At 39.1% G+C, this 17,011-nt stretch overlaps 2 protein-coding genes across 3 annotated transcripts; both read left to right on the top strand.

Moving 5' to 3' along the window:
• Positions 1-263: 263 nt before the first annotated feature.
• LOC130232657 (C-type mannose receptor 2-like) lies at positions 264-5,808 on the top strand. The gene is made up of 4 exons (XM_056462633.1): positions 264-300; positions 393-740; positions 2,021-2,365; positions 5,089-5,808. Exons 1-4 carry the CDS (start codon positions 264-266, stop codon positions 5,448-5,450), a joined length of 1,092 nt encoding a protein of 363 aa, XP_056318608.1. The 3' UTR covers positions 5,451-5,808.
• An 8,982-nt stretch (positions 5,809-14,790) lies between these two features.
• Positions 14,791-16,468, top strand: LOC130232707 (macrophage mannose receptor 1-like). 2 transcript variants are annotated; one of them, XM_056462681.1, is made up of 4 exons: positions 14,791-14,827; positions 14,920-15,273; positions 15,545-15,895; positions 16,052-16,468. In XM_056462681.1, exons 1-4 carry the CDS (start codon positions 14,791-14,793, stop codon positions 16,411-16,413), a joined length of 1,104 nt encoding a protein of 367 aa, XP_056318656.1. In that variant the 3' UTR covers positions 16,414-16,468. The 2 variants fall into 2 exon arrangements, with proteins under 2 accessions (XP_056318656.1, XP_056318657.1); XM_056462682.1 differs by lacking the exon at positions 15,545-15,895.
• Positions 16,469-17,011: the final 543 nt, after the last annotated feature.

Genomic DNA, 17,011 nt, shown 5'->3' with positions numbered 1-17,011 from the left:
AGTAGTAAACAAATAATATATGAATGACGGATGAGAGCAGATATAGAAGAATCACACAGTCTGAAGCTGCAGACAGAAACATCAGACTGAGGACAGAAACACAACACCTCAGAGGTAAGAACTACTCACATCTACATTATACACACAAACACACTTCTGACATCTGCTGATGTTTTTATTGATTGTGTGCATTTGTTTCTCTTTTACCTGCTCAAATGTTTTACTCTAGAATGTTTATTCATCTATATTTCTCTTCTTCAGAAATGGCCCAAACTCTATATTTCCCTCTTCTCCTCATTGGTGAGTGTGTTTGTAGTTTTATTTATGGTTTATAGTTTCATTAGGTTTGACTCTGTTCTGAAAAACATTACAGCAAAGTTTCTCTTTCACAGCTCTCTGCTCCATATCTGAATGTGTTCAGCGTCAATATTACTTCATAAATGTGTACAAGAACTGGACTGAAGCTCAGAGATACTGCAGAGAGAAATACACAGATCTGGCCACCGCTGACAACATGAATGACATGATGCAGCTTAATAAGAGTGTGAATGATTACCGTGTCTGGATTGGTCTTCAGAAGACCCATGAGAATAAATGGCATTGGTCTTCAGGAGATCCTGCACTCTTTCTGAACTGGGCATCTGGGCAACCATACAGCAATGATAATTGTACTGTTATGAGATATGGACAGTGGAATGTTGGGCCATGTAGCAACATCTATTTCTTCATCTGCTACAACAGTGAGTACAAACCCCTTATACAATATCAAAATATTGGAATATACTAGAATATGTGATATATATATTTTCATTTCATTAAAAAAATAAATAATAAATATATCTTGTATGTGTGCTGAAGAATAGAGTCTGTTGTCGGGTTAATTCTTAGGCAAATACGCTTCTATATATTGATTTAATTTGTATTTCTTTTTCTATACATTGATTTAATTTTAAAAAATCAATTGGTAAACAAACAAAACATATAAGTTGCATATCTGACATCTAAATGAATGACATTAAGATAAAATACACAGTAAAAGCACTTACCTTCTAGCAGCGCGGTGATGCAGTGGGAACATCCATACACACTCATACACTACGGACAATTTTTAGATTACCCAGTTCACCTATATCGCATGTCTTTGGACTGTGGGGGAAACTGGAGCACTCCCATGTGAACAAGGAGAGAACATGTAAACACCACACAGAAACGCCAACCGACCCAGCCGAGGCTTGAACCAGTGGCCTTCTTACTGTGAGGCGACAGCACTACCTACTGCGCCACTGCATCGCCCAATATTAAGATTATACACTCATTAAAACAACACCAAACTGACACCCCTGCTGAAAAAAACAGCTTAAACCAGCCTAGGCTGGTTGGCTGGTTTTAGCTGGTTGACCAGGCTGGTTTTAGAGGGGTTTTGGACATTTCCAGGCTGGTTTTCAGCTATTTCCAGCCTGGTCTTAGCTGGTCAGGCTGAAAGATGACCAGCTAAAACCAGCCTAACCAGGCTGGGAGCCCAGCCAAAACCAGCTATGTCCAGCTTAAACCAGGCTGGTCAAGGTGGTTTTAGCTGGTTATTTTCCAGCCTGACCAGCTAAGACCAGGCTGGAAATGGCTGGAAACCAGCCTGGAAATGGCCAAAACCCCTCTAAAACCAGGCTGGTCAACCAGCTAAAACCAGCCAACCAGCTTAGGCTGGTTTAAGCTGGATTTTTCAGCAGGGACAGTTTAACAGACACTGGTGGAGAAGCAGCAGCCACATTGTGCAAGTGACCTTTCATACAAGACATGATCAAAAGGAAAATTATTAAAGAGGAGATATAAAAAAATCAAGTTATCAGAAATCTGACTGGATGATAGTTAACACCTTTGCATTGGACACATGCTCGATGCTTTATAATATCTATAACACTAAAAATTACACCATTTGTGAGAGTGTTTAACAACCCATTTCTTTCGTAACATTCACTGCTGCACATGTTCCTGCTTTTTTATTCATTCATTTGTTTATTTAAAGCGAGCACAGGACTGGTGTTTGTCAATCAGACGATGAACTGGAGAGATGCTCAGAGTTATTGCAGACAGAATCACATTGATCTGGTCAGTGTGAGGAACCAGAATGAGAATCAACAGCTGGAGAAGTTCATTAATGACAGAAACTCATCTGGAGCTCCAGTCTGGATCGGTCTGTTCAGAGACCCATGGCAGTGGTCAGATCAGAGTGACTCCTCATTCAGATACTGGAAAACTGGTGCACCTTTTGATCAAGAATATGAAGGCTGTGTTGGGGTTGAACACTACACTCAGGGACATTGGGATGAATACTTTTGTAGTTCCCAGAATACTTTTATATGTTATGAAGGTGAGCAGATCCTCCAAACACACTCAAACCATCATCAGCTCAAGAGGCCTGTTGCACAAAATTAGATGAACAAACTCTGGGGTGCAGAGTATGTTTCGGCTTGACAAATACAAAGAAATCTAAACTGCTTACAGTCACTGTATAATGTTTTAAAACAGTTAATATAAACATTCTCAATCAACACTGGGTTTAACCTGTGTTTCATGATCAAATGATAATGAATAATGTTGAATGAAATAGTGGATGTGCAGCAAAAAGCCAATCACATGACTCAGGAGAGAGTCAGTTTGAGCAAAGTACCTTTAATTCTTCTTCTTTTTTGGCTCTCGGCGAAGGCGGTCACACTTTTTCCCTCTCCGTCCCATATCTCTCCTCGCTAGCTCCTCTTGTCTTTGTCTTATTCTATCTCCGAGGCTCTCCGTGCCCTGCTATCCAAACGAATAAGGAATTATGGATTTGATCAACTGGTCTCTGAATGCGATTGACACCATCTTCTCGACGAGAAGTTTGGGCTCGGGAGAGCCCACCTGTCCTGCGTGGACGTTTGTAGCTGGATACGTGATGGACGGGTGGGAGAAGTAGCGCGTCCTGTGCCTGGCTGCTCTGTCTCTGGAGGATATTGAAGACATTTACCTATTCGGAACTTTGATAACAGGGTTTCTGCTGATGGGCTTATGCGGGGCCCTGGCGTATCGACGAATGATGAAAGCGGTCAGTGCTGCTCAAAACCCCACCAGGCTGGCTGGCTTGATTGAAGCGCTGATGGGCAGGCTTGCTAATAATCAGACTGCAATATTAGATCGCAAACTGGAAAACATCGGGGGAAGTTAGCAGCTTTGCAACAAAATTTGGCCAGATCTGGAGACGAGTGATGGACATTAAATATCTGTGAAATTGGCAGGTATTGACCTAAAGTTGAAGTATCTTTCTACTCTTTCGGCTTCCCTGTGTTTTCTTTTCTCCTGCCAGACGGCCTTGGCTGGAGGAAAACATCTTCTCGCAAGATAAGGAGACGCTCTGAAATTCCTGCTCACCGTCAAGGACACCTGTTGGACTCTACAGGCTTACGCACACACACACACACACACACACACAGATAAACAGCACGACACTTCCTGGCCCCAATTCAACGCCTTCGTATGCTTTCACCCACTGGAGGGGGTAGGCGGGTCTGTGACCAGCGCCTCCATGGCTGCAGGACCTGATGGCTGCCCACCCTTACCGGACTATGTCCACACCCCCTGTTCCCATGCCCTGTGGCAATGTTATGTCTTGTCGGTGTGTTTTTGTGCTAGATTGCTGGGGCTTTTTCTTTCTCCCTGATCTCACATTGCTCTAACTTAAGAGCAAGGTGAGAGGGAGTTTTTTTTTGCCTCTCTCTCCTGAATGTATCTTATTTCCTGTTCCACCTCCTGTGACCTGTCTTCCCTGGAGTTGTGATGTCTGTGCACGGTCAAGTGGTTCCATTTACCTGCATTTCGTTGCCTTGTACTTGTACATGTGTGATGACAATAAATTGAATCTAATCTAATCTAATCTTTAAGGGTGACGTCCCGACCAGTCTAGGTTGGCGGGAACAATAACAAAAGTATAAATAAATAAATTAACTCAATTTAGGGTTTTCCCCTTCTCCTTTCCCAGCTCACAATGATCACAACAGGTTTTTAAGAAATATCAATGTTTATTTTTGTAAACAACAAAGATTTCAGAATCATCTCTTCGGAAGGGAATCCAGGTCAAAATAATAAACAAAAAGACAGCTAACTTGCGCGAAAATAATCCTAACTTACCTGCTCAAATAAAAAGTACCCCAAATAAAATTACAACAAACTTCCCTTTCTCCCTCGCTGCCACAAACCAGGAGAAAACGTTTTTAAAGTAAATAGTGATTCCCAACCTACAGCTTCAATTTAAATCCAAAAATAATATAAAGTTTTAATAAGTGAAAACAAAACACACAGGCTCAAATATTAAAAGTATTTAAATATATAATATACAAATTTTAAATCTTGTAATTCATATTATATGTGATGTACAAACAAATATTTAGCAACAAAAACAATTTTGACTCCAATGCTTTGTGTAAAAAACATTGATTTGGAATGAGAAACATTAAAATATTGCTATACTTCTAACCTCCAATATAAAAAAATTAAAAGATGCTCAGGGACTGGAAGTGGCTTTGTTAGATCAGATGTTTGTACATGACTTTTACTCTCAGCTGATTGGTCCAGTTTAGGTTTGTGATTTCGAAACCAGAATAAAACCTGCTATGGAGGGTAAGTTAGCCATTAAGCTTAAGGTATCATGGCAATGGATCCAGATCAAAACCAACACATCTTCTTGATCTCAAACTCAGAGTTTACTAACTAAATGCAAACTTACCTGGGAGAAAACCCTAACCAGCTTTGTGCAACAGTCCTCTGATCTCTTAAAGTTGAGTCTACATCAGGCGCCTCAAACTCAGTTCCTGTAGGGTCGCAGCCCGCAATTATCTTTAACCCTAATTAAGTTTTTAACCCAGATCAAATTAATTGAGTTCTTCACGCTTGATTGAAATCTGCAGGTATGTGTGTTAGAGCAGAATTTGAATGAAACTCTCTAGGAACTGAGTTTGACACCCTTTCCCTACAAGTCTAACAATGCAAATTCCTCCACAGTGTTTGTTCTGCATGTTGTTTTTGATCAGTCTCTCTCTAGTTTCTGCTTTGTTTTGTGTCCAGATAAACTGATTGTGATCCAGCAGAATCTTTCATGGTCTGAAGCTCTGAGATACTGCAGACAGAATCATGTGGATCTGGTCTCGGTTCAGTCAGTGGAGATGCAGCGTCGTGTGATGAACGTGGTTAAACTGGCGTCTACTGAGGCGGTGTGGTTGGGTTTACACAACTACTGCAGCATGAACATGTGGCTCTGGCTGAGTGGAGACATGGTGTGCTATCAGAACTGGGCTCCAGGGAACGGCAGCACACCGGAAAACTGCAAACTGGAGAACATAAAAGGAGCAGTTCAGTCTGGAGGAGATCAGACCTGGATCAGCCTTCCTGAATCTCACAGACTCAACTTCATCTGCACTAACTACTGAGAGAAGATGTGTCTGTGTGTTTACTCACATTCACTGTGTTTTAACAAGCTAATCTGCTATATGTGCTTTAAAAATAGGCAAACATTTTACTTCTGTATTTTATCTATCATGAAATAATTTGTTCTTAACAAAGTTTTATCATCAATGTTTACGATCAAGGTTCTTCTGTTTAAGGTTTAGGATTCTTTAGATGTGATGTGTGTGTGTTTTCAGAAACTGTTTTCTAGATCTGCTGGTGTTTGGTCTCTTTATGTGTTGCTCTGATCATATAAATGACTGGCTGAATGTGATTCTGTGAGCTGCAGATCTTCAGTAAAACATGGTTTGTGTCTGAGCTGAATCAAATCTGCTTTATTCAGGAAGGCAGAAGAGAAGTTTGGGTATAAAATGTGACTGATGCTTAATCATACAGAACATCAGATGAAATAAACTGATCTACAGTCAGTATTCTTGTCTCCTGTTTATTTGCTAATGTCTCTCCAGCATCACATTAATCAGAAAATTAATGTAGTGCATATATTAAAGTGTGTTTAACTGTTGAGTTGTTTGGCTCAGATTTAGCATAGAAATTTCAGCTTCCTGGAATGAATGTTTCTGCATGGATGATGGTTTTATTGTAGCGCCTCCTGCTGGTTTCCATTACCAGGAGTTGTATTTTAACTAATTCCTCCTTAAGGATTTTATCAGATCAACACCAAAATTGTGTTTTATTATCTAAAGGCCTTGGCGATGTTAAATTGCGAGATCTACAGTTTTCGTTGAAGCCAAGCCCTGTGGCAGCCTCAAAAACTTTGATGTTTCACCACGAAAAAGGAAGTTGTTATAACTCAGGCATGCTATGGCCGATCTGCCTCAAAATACACGTTTGATAAGAGTCCTGACCTGAACAGTTATACCAGTTACAGTTATAGCACCACATGCTGACAACAGGGAATTGCATGTTTCATACTGTAACAAATTTTTATCAGATCGAATCCTTGTTTTAGATCAAATTCTAGTTTAGAAGCCTGGGTTGTCCTGCAGGAACTTTTGGAGCTGGATACATGATGGATGGGTGGGAGAAGTGGTGCTTCCCCCCTGATCCTACACTTTAAGGACAGTCTGGGAGGGGCTTTTTTCCACTTTCTCCTGAAATTACAAATAATACAATTCAGTTCATCTTATTCTATAGCGCTTTTACAATGTAGATAGTCAAAGCAGCCCAACATTGAAGTTCTAAATTGAATCTTTGTCAGTGCAGTTTTCAGTGTAGTGTGGTTTAATTCTCACTGCTGAAAGTCCAAACACTGAAGAGCAAAGGAAAACATATAGGTGATGTGAACCCCCAGGAATTTGGTGCTGCTGACTCTCTTGACAGTCAAGCTGTCGATGGTCAGTGGAGAGTGTTCAACCTCCTTTGACTTCTCTACACTGAGAGAGAGGTTACCATGCAGCCAGCTGTGCCACCTCCCCTCTGTAGTTCTTTCATCGTTGTTGCTGATGAGACCTACCACTGTTGTGTCATCGGCGAACTTGATGATGTGGTTGGAGCTAAACTTAGCAGAGGAGCATGAGGAGCAGTGGGCTGAGCACACAGCCTTGTGGTGCACCTGTGCTCAGTGTGGTGGTGCTAGAGGTGTTGTCGCCAACACAGACTGACTGGGACTATCCAGTTAAAAAGTCCATGGTTGCTCCAATTCCAGGATTGCTTGGAATGGAGAGTTGTCCAAAGCACTTCAGTTGGTCATAGGGGTACCTCAGGGATCAGTACTGGGACTCTACCTCTTCTCTGAGTTCACTATTTTGCTAGATCCAATCATTCAAAAGCATGTTTTTTCTTACTATTGCTATGCTGACAACACACAACTCCATCTTTCAAGTCATGAAATAATCTGACAGTAACTACACAGATCTCACACTGCCTGAAAGTCATCATTGATGAAAGACCAGTCTGCAGCTTAATATGGCTAAAACAGAGCTTTTTGTTCTCACCACTCCAACTATGCATTAGTTCATGATCAAACTGGATCAAACCTCTTTTTCCAACCTTCCTATTCTGTCAGGAGTCTCGGGGTGACTTGATTACCAGTTGTCTTTCAAATATCACACTGCAAATACAGCACAATCATGCAGGCTTGCACTAAATTAGAAAGATCAGACTCTTTCTCACTGAGCAGTCGGCACGGCTTCTGGGCCAAGCACTGGTCATTTCTAGACTAGACTCTCCAAATGATCAAACTGATCCAGAATGCTGCAGCTCATGTGATTTTAAACAAGCCCTAAAGCCCACATCACACCTCTGGTAATCTCCCTGCACTGGTCAAATCTCAAATCAAGTTCAAAACTCAGACATTAGCATACAGAACTTGTATACAAATCTACAGCCCCTCCAGAAGCCTTTGGTATCAGAGGCTTTAAATCTCTTTTCAGAATAATTTCATGTACTGTTCCTCACCGGTGGAATGATCTTCATGATGTCTGTCAACATCTGCTCATCATAAAGCTCAGAGACATAATAAAACATTATCCATGAGCACTTCAATAGATAAATAAACTTTTCTTCATTCTTACCTTCTCCAAGCAAGTATCTTTTGAGAAAAATCTGAAACTTTGTATTAGTAGCACTTTATGTGAGTAATGTCTCTTTACAATGCCTTCCTCACTTTAACTTGCTTTGCATAAAAGCATCTGATAAATAATTAAAGGTCAGTATTGTGGAATATTAAAGACGTGACGTAAAGAATAAATATTATCCTGATAATCTCCTTTTGCTCAGGAGACAGAATGTGAAGCCTTAGGATTCAGATGGTTTATTACCACTGAATGCTTCCTTTGAAGACAACATTATACTTCAGATGCAGTCACAGACTTTATCTCCAGCTCTGATTAAACACTTGATGCCTGTGGCACAAAACTAGTTGAATATATTCCAGGTTGCAGAGAAGGTTTTGGGTTGACAAACCCAAAGAAAACCTGCAAAAGCAAATGATAAGAAAAAAAAGGGCTATTTAGAGGTATTTCATGTAAATTCATATGCAAATATTTTATTTGAAACACACAGTACAGACTCTCAATTGATCACACTTCCACTGAAGGCCAGAAAAAGCATGCAAATGAGGAAGTGAAAGGAAAAAGGCATTTTTGCAGGCCATTATCAGTTAAAATAACATGTTATTAGATATTTATTGCATCAAGACTCATTTAACTAATACCAATTTATAGATTACTTAAGGTATGAATCAAATGTATTGATCATTAATGAATGGTTTCATAATTATGTGTGCATTAATCATTAATTAATGCATATCCACCTCTGCATACACATACCTCCTTATCTGCTGGTGTTTTGCTGTAATCAAATAATGACTGGCTGAATGTGATCACATGTGACTGATCCAAAATCAATCAACTTAAATAAACTGATCTACAGTCAGTATTTACTTCCTTCCCCCCCGGTGTCACAATAAACTGAATATAATATGTGAATGTAAGAATTACATTTGGGTTTTGGTTTCTTTGGCTCAGATGAACACTTAACATACCCCACAGATACTCTTCCACACCCCTCACTGCACACCATCAATATGTAGCATGCACTACACTATAACCAATCCATACTTAAAACAATACTGCCTACAGCTATGTGTACACCTATTCATTGTACATATTGCTGTCAACACTGCCAATTTTACATTGTCCTGTTTTTTTAGGGGGGAGTACGCTGTTGTATTTTGCACTGTCTGTATTTTGCACTATAGTTGTATTTTGCACTGTCTGTATTTTGCACTATAGTTGTATTTGCACTGTCTGTATTTTGCACTATAGTTGTATTTGCATTGTCTGTATTTTGCACTATAGTTGTATTTGCACTGTCTGTATTTTGCACTGTCTGTATTTTGCACTGTCTGTATTTTGCACTATAGTTGTATTTGCACTGTCTGTATTTTGCACTATAGTTGTATTTGCACTGTCTGTGTTTTGCACTATAGTTGTATTTGCACTGTCTGTATTTTGCACTATAGTTGTATTTGCACTGTCTGTATTTTGCACTATAGTTGTATTTGCACTGTCTGTATTTTGCACTGTCTGTATTTTGCACTGTCTGTATTTTGCACTATAGTTGTATTTGCACTGTCTGTATTTTGCACTATAGTTGTATTTGCACTGTCTGTGTTTTGCACTATAGTTGTATTTGCACTGTCTGTATTTTGCACTATAGTTGTATTTGCACTGTCTGTATTTTGCACTGTCTGTATTTTGCACTGTCTGTATTTTGCACTATAGTTGTATTTGCACTGTCTGTATTTTGCACTGAAGTTGTATTTGCACTGTCTGTATTTTGCACTGTCTGTATTTTGCACTACAGTTGTATTTGCACTGTCTGTATTTTGCACTGTCTGTATTTTGCACTATAGTTGTATTTGCACTGTGTATTTTGCACTGTCTGTATTTTGCACTGTCTGTATTTTGCACTATAGTTGTATTTGCACTGTCTGTATTTGCACTGTCTGTATTTTGCACTATAGTTGTATTTGCACTGTCTGTATTTGCACTGTCTGTATTTTGCACTATAGTTGTATTTGCACTGTCTGTATTTTGCTCTATAGTTGTATTTGCACTGTCTGTATTTTGCACTATAGTTGTATTTGCACTGTCTGTATTTTGCACTGTCTGTATTTTGCACTATAGTTGTATTTGCACTGTCTGTATTTTGCACTGTCTGTATTTTGCTCTATAGTTGTATTTTGCACTGTCTGTATTTTGCACTGTCTGTATTTTGCACTGTCTGTATTTTGCACTATAGTTGTATTTGCACTGTCTGTGTTTTGCACTATAGTTGTATTTGCACTGTTTGTATTTTGCACTGTCTGTATTTGCACTGTCTGTATTTTGCACTATAGTTGTATTTGCACTGTCTGTATTTTGCACTATAGTTGTATTTGCACTGTTTGTATTTTGCACTGTCTGTATTTGCACTGTCTGTATTTTGCACTATAGTTGTATTTGCACTGTCTGTGTTTTGCACTATAGTTGTATTTGCACTGTTTGTATTTTGCACTGTCTGTATTTGCACTGTCTGTATTTTGCACTATAGTTGTATTTGCACTGTCTGTATTTTGCACTATAGTTGTATTTGCACTGTCTGTATTTTGCACTATAGTTGTATTTGCACTGTCTGTATTTGCACTGTCTGTATTTTGCACTGTCTGTATTTTGCACTATAGTTGTATTTGCACTGTCTGTATTTTGCACTGAAGTTGTATTTGCACTGTCTGTATTTTGCACTGTCTGTATTTTGCACTACAGTTGTATTTTGCACTGTCTGTATTTTGCACTATAGTTGTATTTGCACTGTCTGTATTTTGCACTGTCTGTATTTTGCACTACAGTTGTATTTTGCACTGTCTGTATTTTGCACTATAGTTGTATTTGCACTGTCTGTATTTTGCACTGTCTGTATTTTGCACTGTCTGTATTTTGCACGATAGTTGTATTTGCACTGTCTGTATTTTGCACTGTCTGTATTTTGCTCTATAGTTGTATTTGCACTGTCTGTATTTTGCACTGTCTGTATTTTGCACTATAGTTGTATTTGCTCTGTCTGTATTTGCACTGTCTGTATTTTGCACTGTCTGTATTTTGCACTATAGTTGTATTTGCTCTGTCTGTATTTGCACTGTCTGTATTTTGCACTATAGTTGTATTTGCACTGTCTGTATTTTGCACTATAGTTGTATTGGCACTGTCTGTATTTTGCACTATAGTTGTATTTGCTCTGTCTGTATTTGCACTGTCTGTATTTTGCACTGTCTGTATTTTGCACTATAGTTGTATTTGCTCTGTCTGTATTTGCACTGTCTGTATTTTGCACTATAGTTGTATTGGCACTGTCTGTATTTTGCACTATAGTTGTATTTGCTCTGTCTGTATTTGCACTGTCTGTATTTTGCACTATAGTTGTATTTGCACTGTCTGTATTTTGCTCTATAGTTGTATTTGCACTGTCTGTATTTTGCACTATAGTTGTATTTGCACTGTCTGTATTTTGCACTATAGTTGTATTTGCTCTGTCTGTATTTGCACTGTCTGTATTTTGCACTATAGTTGTATTTGCACTGTCTGTATTTTGCTCTATAGTTGTATTTGCACTGTCTGTATTTTGCACTATAGTTGTATTTGCACTGTCTGTATTTTGCACTATAGTTGTATTTGCACTGTCTGTATTTTGCACTGTCTGTATTTTGCACTATAGTTGTATTTGCACTGTCTGTATTTTGCACGATAGTTGTATTTGCACTGTCTGTATTTTGCACTGTCTGTATTTTGCACTATAGTTGTATTTGCACTGTCTGTATTTTGCACTGTCTGGAGCACCTAATCTTTTCACTCATCACAGCACACGTTCTGCTGATGATGTGACAAATAAAAGTGATTTGATTTTGATTTGATTTAGGATTTGCTGTCACTTTATTTTTCAGCTACCTGGAATGAATATTTCTGGAGTGGTAGTCTTTATCGTTGACTTATCCTCTTATTGTTTGCTCGATAGTTATGTCAATGACCAGTTTATTTAAAAGTCTAATTACATCAAGAATGAATGATGCGAGTTCTTACTTTTTCCCTCTTCTAATAGCCATAGCTTAGCTTTTCCACCTATGAATTTGCAGTGTTTGTAAATAGATATTTTCTCTAATTAAATAATAATAAAGTGCCAATAATTTTAATGAAAAAGTCTGAACAATTGAGGTTTGTACTGTGTTTTTATTTGATGAAATTGATTTTAAATCAATGTCATTTAATATTTTTTTCAAAGAGAAATTACAAAACACATTTGCAGTCACATACAACAGTCCATTATAAATTATTATACGAATTATATCTTTCTCTTATCATCATTATCTGCCTCTTATCTTTGGCCAGGTCGCAGGGGCAGCAGTCTCAGGAGGGATTCCCAGTCTTCTCTCTCTGCAGCCACTTCCTTCGGGGGATCCAGAGGCATTCCCAGCCAAGCAGAGAGACGGCGTGTCCTGGGTCTTCTCCAGGGTCTCCTCCTCCCTATGGTATAAGCCCAGAACACTCCCCTAGGTAAGCATCCAAAAACAATGTCACCTCTGCAGGCTTCTCTTAATGTGGAGGAGCATCATCTCTACTCCGAGCTCCTCTCGGGTGACAGAGATATCTGAGGGTGCACAATATAGATTGACAGGTAAATTGGGAGCTTTGCCTTTCGGCTCAGCTCCATCTTGCTTTTCCACCATGGCTCGATACATTGACCTCAATACTGCTGCCACTACACTGATCAGTCTGTCAATCACACGCTCCATCCTTCCTTCATTCATGAACAAACCCCAAGAAACTTGAACTCCTCTACATGGCGTAAAGACTCTCCCCCAACTTAGAGATGGCAAGCCACTTTTTTCTGGTCAAGCACCATGACCTCGGACTCTGAGGTGCTGATGCTCATCCATGCCGCGTCACACTCTGCGGCAAACTGGTCCAGTGCACCCTAAAGGTCTATGTTCAGAGACCAACTGGACAACATCATCTGCAAATAGCAGAGATACATCCTGTGGGCCTCAAACCAGACCCTCTCTGGCTCTAGTCTGTGCCTGGAAATGCTGTCCATAAAAATAACGAACAGATCCGGTGACTAAAGTGCAACCCTGGTGGGGTTCAACATGCACCGGAAACAAACCAAACTTATTAATTTGACTGACTGACTTAGTTTTATATTTACAGATTGGGCTCTGGAACTCAACTTCTAGAGGTGTGGCAGGTTTCGTTTTGCTTATAAATCCTCAGCTCAGCCACCATGTGTTTGAGTTTTCCCCTAGTGAACGAGAGGGTCATTTTCTTATGCCTCTGGGTCAGGGATATGTCTCTCACTGTAGTTTGTGCTTACAGCCGAAGAGCAGTGCAGAGTACCCGGCCTTCTTGGAGTCCTTTGGAGGGGTGCTTCGACGGGGGAATCTGTTATTCTACTGAGGGAAGTCAACACCTACAGTACATGAATAACAAAAGTGAAAACTGGAGAGGCGTTCAAAGTGGTGTTTTGTTGTTGGACCTCTGTGCTGATCACTGTTTGGCACTAACGAACACCAGGTTGGATATCTTTCTCTGGTTTTCCATCCTCTGATTGGTCTATGCAAATGGCTTTCATAATCACTCCATATCTATAGATAAACATTGTGCAATCTTTAGGTGTGCCTCACACAGGTGAGTAGGCTTGACACCACCTGTACAAACACTGTTCGGAATCTTTTGCTAACCTCCATCTTACAAGGACTCAATAAGGAAAACAATGTTTACTTGTGACTGTACCACAAATGAATCTTTAGCGCAATATTGTTCAGTCTAATGTTAAAAAGTACTTGTTTGTCATGTCTAGTTAGGGTTATGTGTGTAGTTAAGTATTTAAAGTATAAGTATAGTCAGTAGATTATAATGTTAGTATTTTTATGGTCACACATGTTGCGTGTGGACATAAAAACTACAACTCTTGTGCTACAAACCAGTGTTCGTGCCAATGGAGTCAAACTCTGCACTGTCAAAAATAAAGGTACGAGAGCTGTTACTGGGGCATTATTGTACACATTTCTACCCAAAGGTCCATATTGGTATCTTAAATGTATGTAATAAAAAGTAAAAAGTACAAAAGTGTATCTCATCAAATTTTCGAGAGTGTGTAGACCTGTAGAGTTTAGCTTTAATCTAAATCTAAACTTTAAGTCTTTCAGGCGTATGTGAAATCTGTGTGTGTGTGTGTGTGTGTGTGTGTGTGTGTGTGTGTGTGTGTGTGTGTGTGTGTGTGTGTGTGTGTTGAAGTTTGGAAAGAAATCAAATAAAAAGCAGCAGAACAGAAAGTGTTTCTATGAGTAAAATAATTAGAATTGACTGAAACCTGAAACAATGAAATCCTGGCAGATAAAAAGAAGAGAAAACGCTATTGTTGAGGGTGAATTTCATGTGAAGCCAGTATGAAAATGTGATTTTGAAACATACGCTCTCTCCACCCAAATGAACAGACTTCCACAGAAGTCCAGAAAAACATGAATGAGGAAGAAAAATGAAAAAGGCCTTTGTTTAGAGTAATAAACAAATAATGTGACGTGTTGAATGAGAGCAGATATAGATTAATCACACAGTCTGAAGCTGCAGACAGAAACATCAAACTGAGGGCAGAAACACACCAGCTCTGAAGTAAGAACAACTCAAATCTATATTATTTATACACAAACACACTTCTGAAATCTGCTGATGCTCTTAATGATTGTGTATTCTGGATTAATGCTTCTCTTTTACCTGCTGAAAGGTTTTACTCTAGAATGAACCTGATTGTTTATATTTCTCCTCCACAGAAATGGCTCAAACTCTATATTTCCCTCTCCTCCTCATTGGTGAGTGTGTTTGTAGTTTTATTTATGGTTTATAGTTTCATTAGGTTTGACTCTGTTCTGAAAAGCATTAAAGCAAAGTGTCTCTTTCACAGCTCTCTGCTCCATATCTGAATGTGTTCAGCGTCAGTATCACTTTATAAATGAGAACAAGACCTGGACTGAAGCTCAGAGATACTGCAGAGAGAATTACACAGATCTGGCCACTGTTCACAACATGAACGACATGATCCAGCTGAACAAGACTGTGAATGTGAATAATGATGGTGTCTGGATTGGTCTGCAGGGTACAAATGATAGTAAATGGCATTGGTCTTCAGGTGATCCTGTACTGTTTTTGAACTGGGCATCTGGACAACCAGCCGGCAGTGATAATTGCACTGTTCTGAATAATGGACAGTGGTTTGTTGGGGCATGTAATATCCCCTGGTTCTTCATCTGCTACAACAGTGAGTACACATATTGCTGAATATGTTTAAGTCTTTATATTGCTTTTCTAATGATTATAATATTATTAATAAAATATGTAGATACTGCATGTGTTATAAAAAGATTCTGTATAATAACACATTTGATTCTGTATATGTTTGTCAGAAGTTCTTTTGTGGCAGATCTCTGTAATATTAATTAAAATAACAACTCATTCAATTAATAACAAATATTTTAATGATGCTCCTGTTAATCAAGTAATTAATTAATCAATTCATTCATTGACTTCAGTGAGCGCAGGACTGGTGTTTGTCAATCAGTCCATGAACTGGAGAGACGCTCAGAGTTACTGCAGACAGAATCACATTGATCTGGTCAGTGTGAGGAACCAGAATGAGAGTCAACAGCTGGAGAAGTTCATTAATGACAGTCGGACATTTGAACATAAAGTCTGGATCGGTCTGTTCAGAGACATATGGCAGTGGTCAGATCAGAGCAACTCTTTATTCAGATACTGGAAAAGTAGTGCACCTCAATCTCCAGATGATAAACGCTGTGCAGCAGTTAACAAGTTCTCTCAGGGACAATGGGGTGACTACTTGTGTAATGGTAGATGGGAATTTCCTTTTGTGTGTCATGAAGGTGAGCAGATCCTCCAAACACACTCAATCCATCATCAGCTCCAGATCTCTTAAAGTTGACTCTACATGTCTGACATGACAAATTCCTCCACAGTGTTTGTTCTGCATGTTGTTTTTGATCAGTCTCTCTCTAGTTTCTGCTTTGTTTTGTGTCCAGATAAACTGATTGTGATCCAGCAGAATCTGTCCTGGTCTGAAGCTCTGAGATACTGCAGACAGAATCATGTGGATCTGGTCTCGGTTCAGTCAGTGGAGATGCAGCGTCGTGTGATGAACGTGGTTAAACTGGCGTCTACTGAGGCGGTGTGGTTGGGTTTACACAACTACTGCAGCATAAACACGTGGCTCTGGGTCAGTGGAGACATGGTGTGCTATCAGAACTGGGCTCCAGGGAATGGCAGCACACCGGAAAACTGCAAACTGGAGAACAGAAAAGGAGCAGTTCAGTCTGGAGAATATCAGACCTGGATCAGCCTTCCTGAATCTCACAGACTCAACTTCATCTGCACTAACTACTGAGAGAAGATGTGTCTGTGTGTTTACTTACATTCACTGTGTTTTAACATTTATATGTTTGATTTTTTTCAGTATGTTTTTAGAGAATCTGAAGTTTTTGCCTTTAAAAAATGGACAGATTTATTTTTCATATTTGTTTATCATGATATAATGTGCTTTTTTAAATCATTGTTTTAAGATCAAATGTGGTCTGTTCGATTCTTTAGATGTGATGTGTGTGTTTTCTAGATCTGCTGGTGTTTGGTCTCTTTATGTGTTGCTCTGATCATATAAATGACTGGCTGAATGTGATTCTGTGAGCAGCAGATCTTCAGTAAAACATGACTTGTGTTGAATGAAAAAGACATAAGATAAATTTATATATGAAATATGAACATTTAAAAATCATGAGATAAAGATGTTTACAAGCTGAAATAAACTATAGCCAGTATTTGTGTCTCCTGTTCTTTTTTAAGTACAGAAAACACTTAATTTTTGAGTTGTTTTGTGGATGATTAGTGTCATCAGTTATAAACATGGACATTTCAAGTTCTTAAACCTTTTGGTGTTACAATTGGTGTTACCTTTTAGTCTGACAATAGGAAGGAGTCAGAAGATAATA

The sequence above is a fragment of the Danio aesculapii genome, chromosome 7, assembly GCF_903798145.1.
Source record: "Danio aesculapii chromosome 7, fDanAes4.1, whole genome shotgun sequence".
NCBI classification, from domain to species: Eukaryota; Metazoa; Chordata; class Actinopteri; order Cypriniformes; family Danionidae; genus Danio; species Danio aesculapii.
The sequence above is the reverse complement of the archived record's forward strand: the minus strand, read 5'-3'. Positions and strand labels throughout refer to the sequence as shown.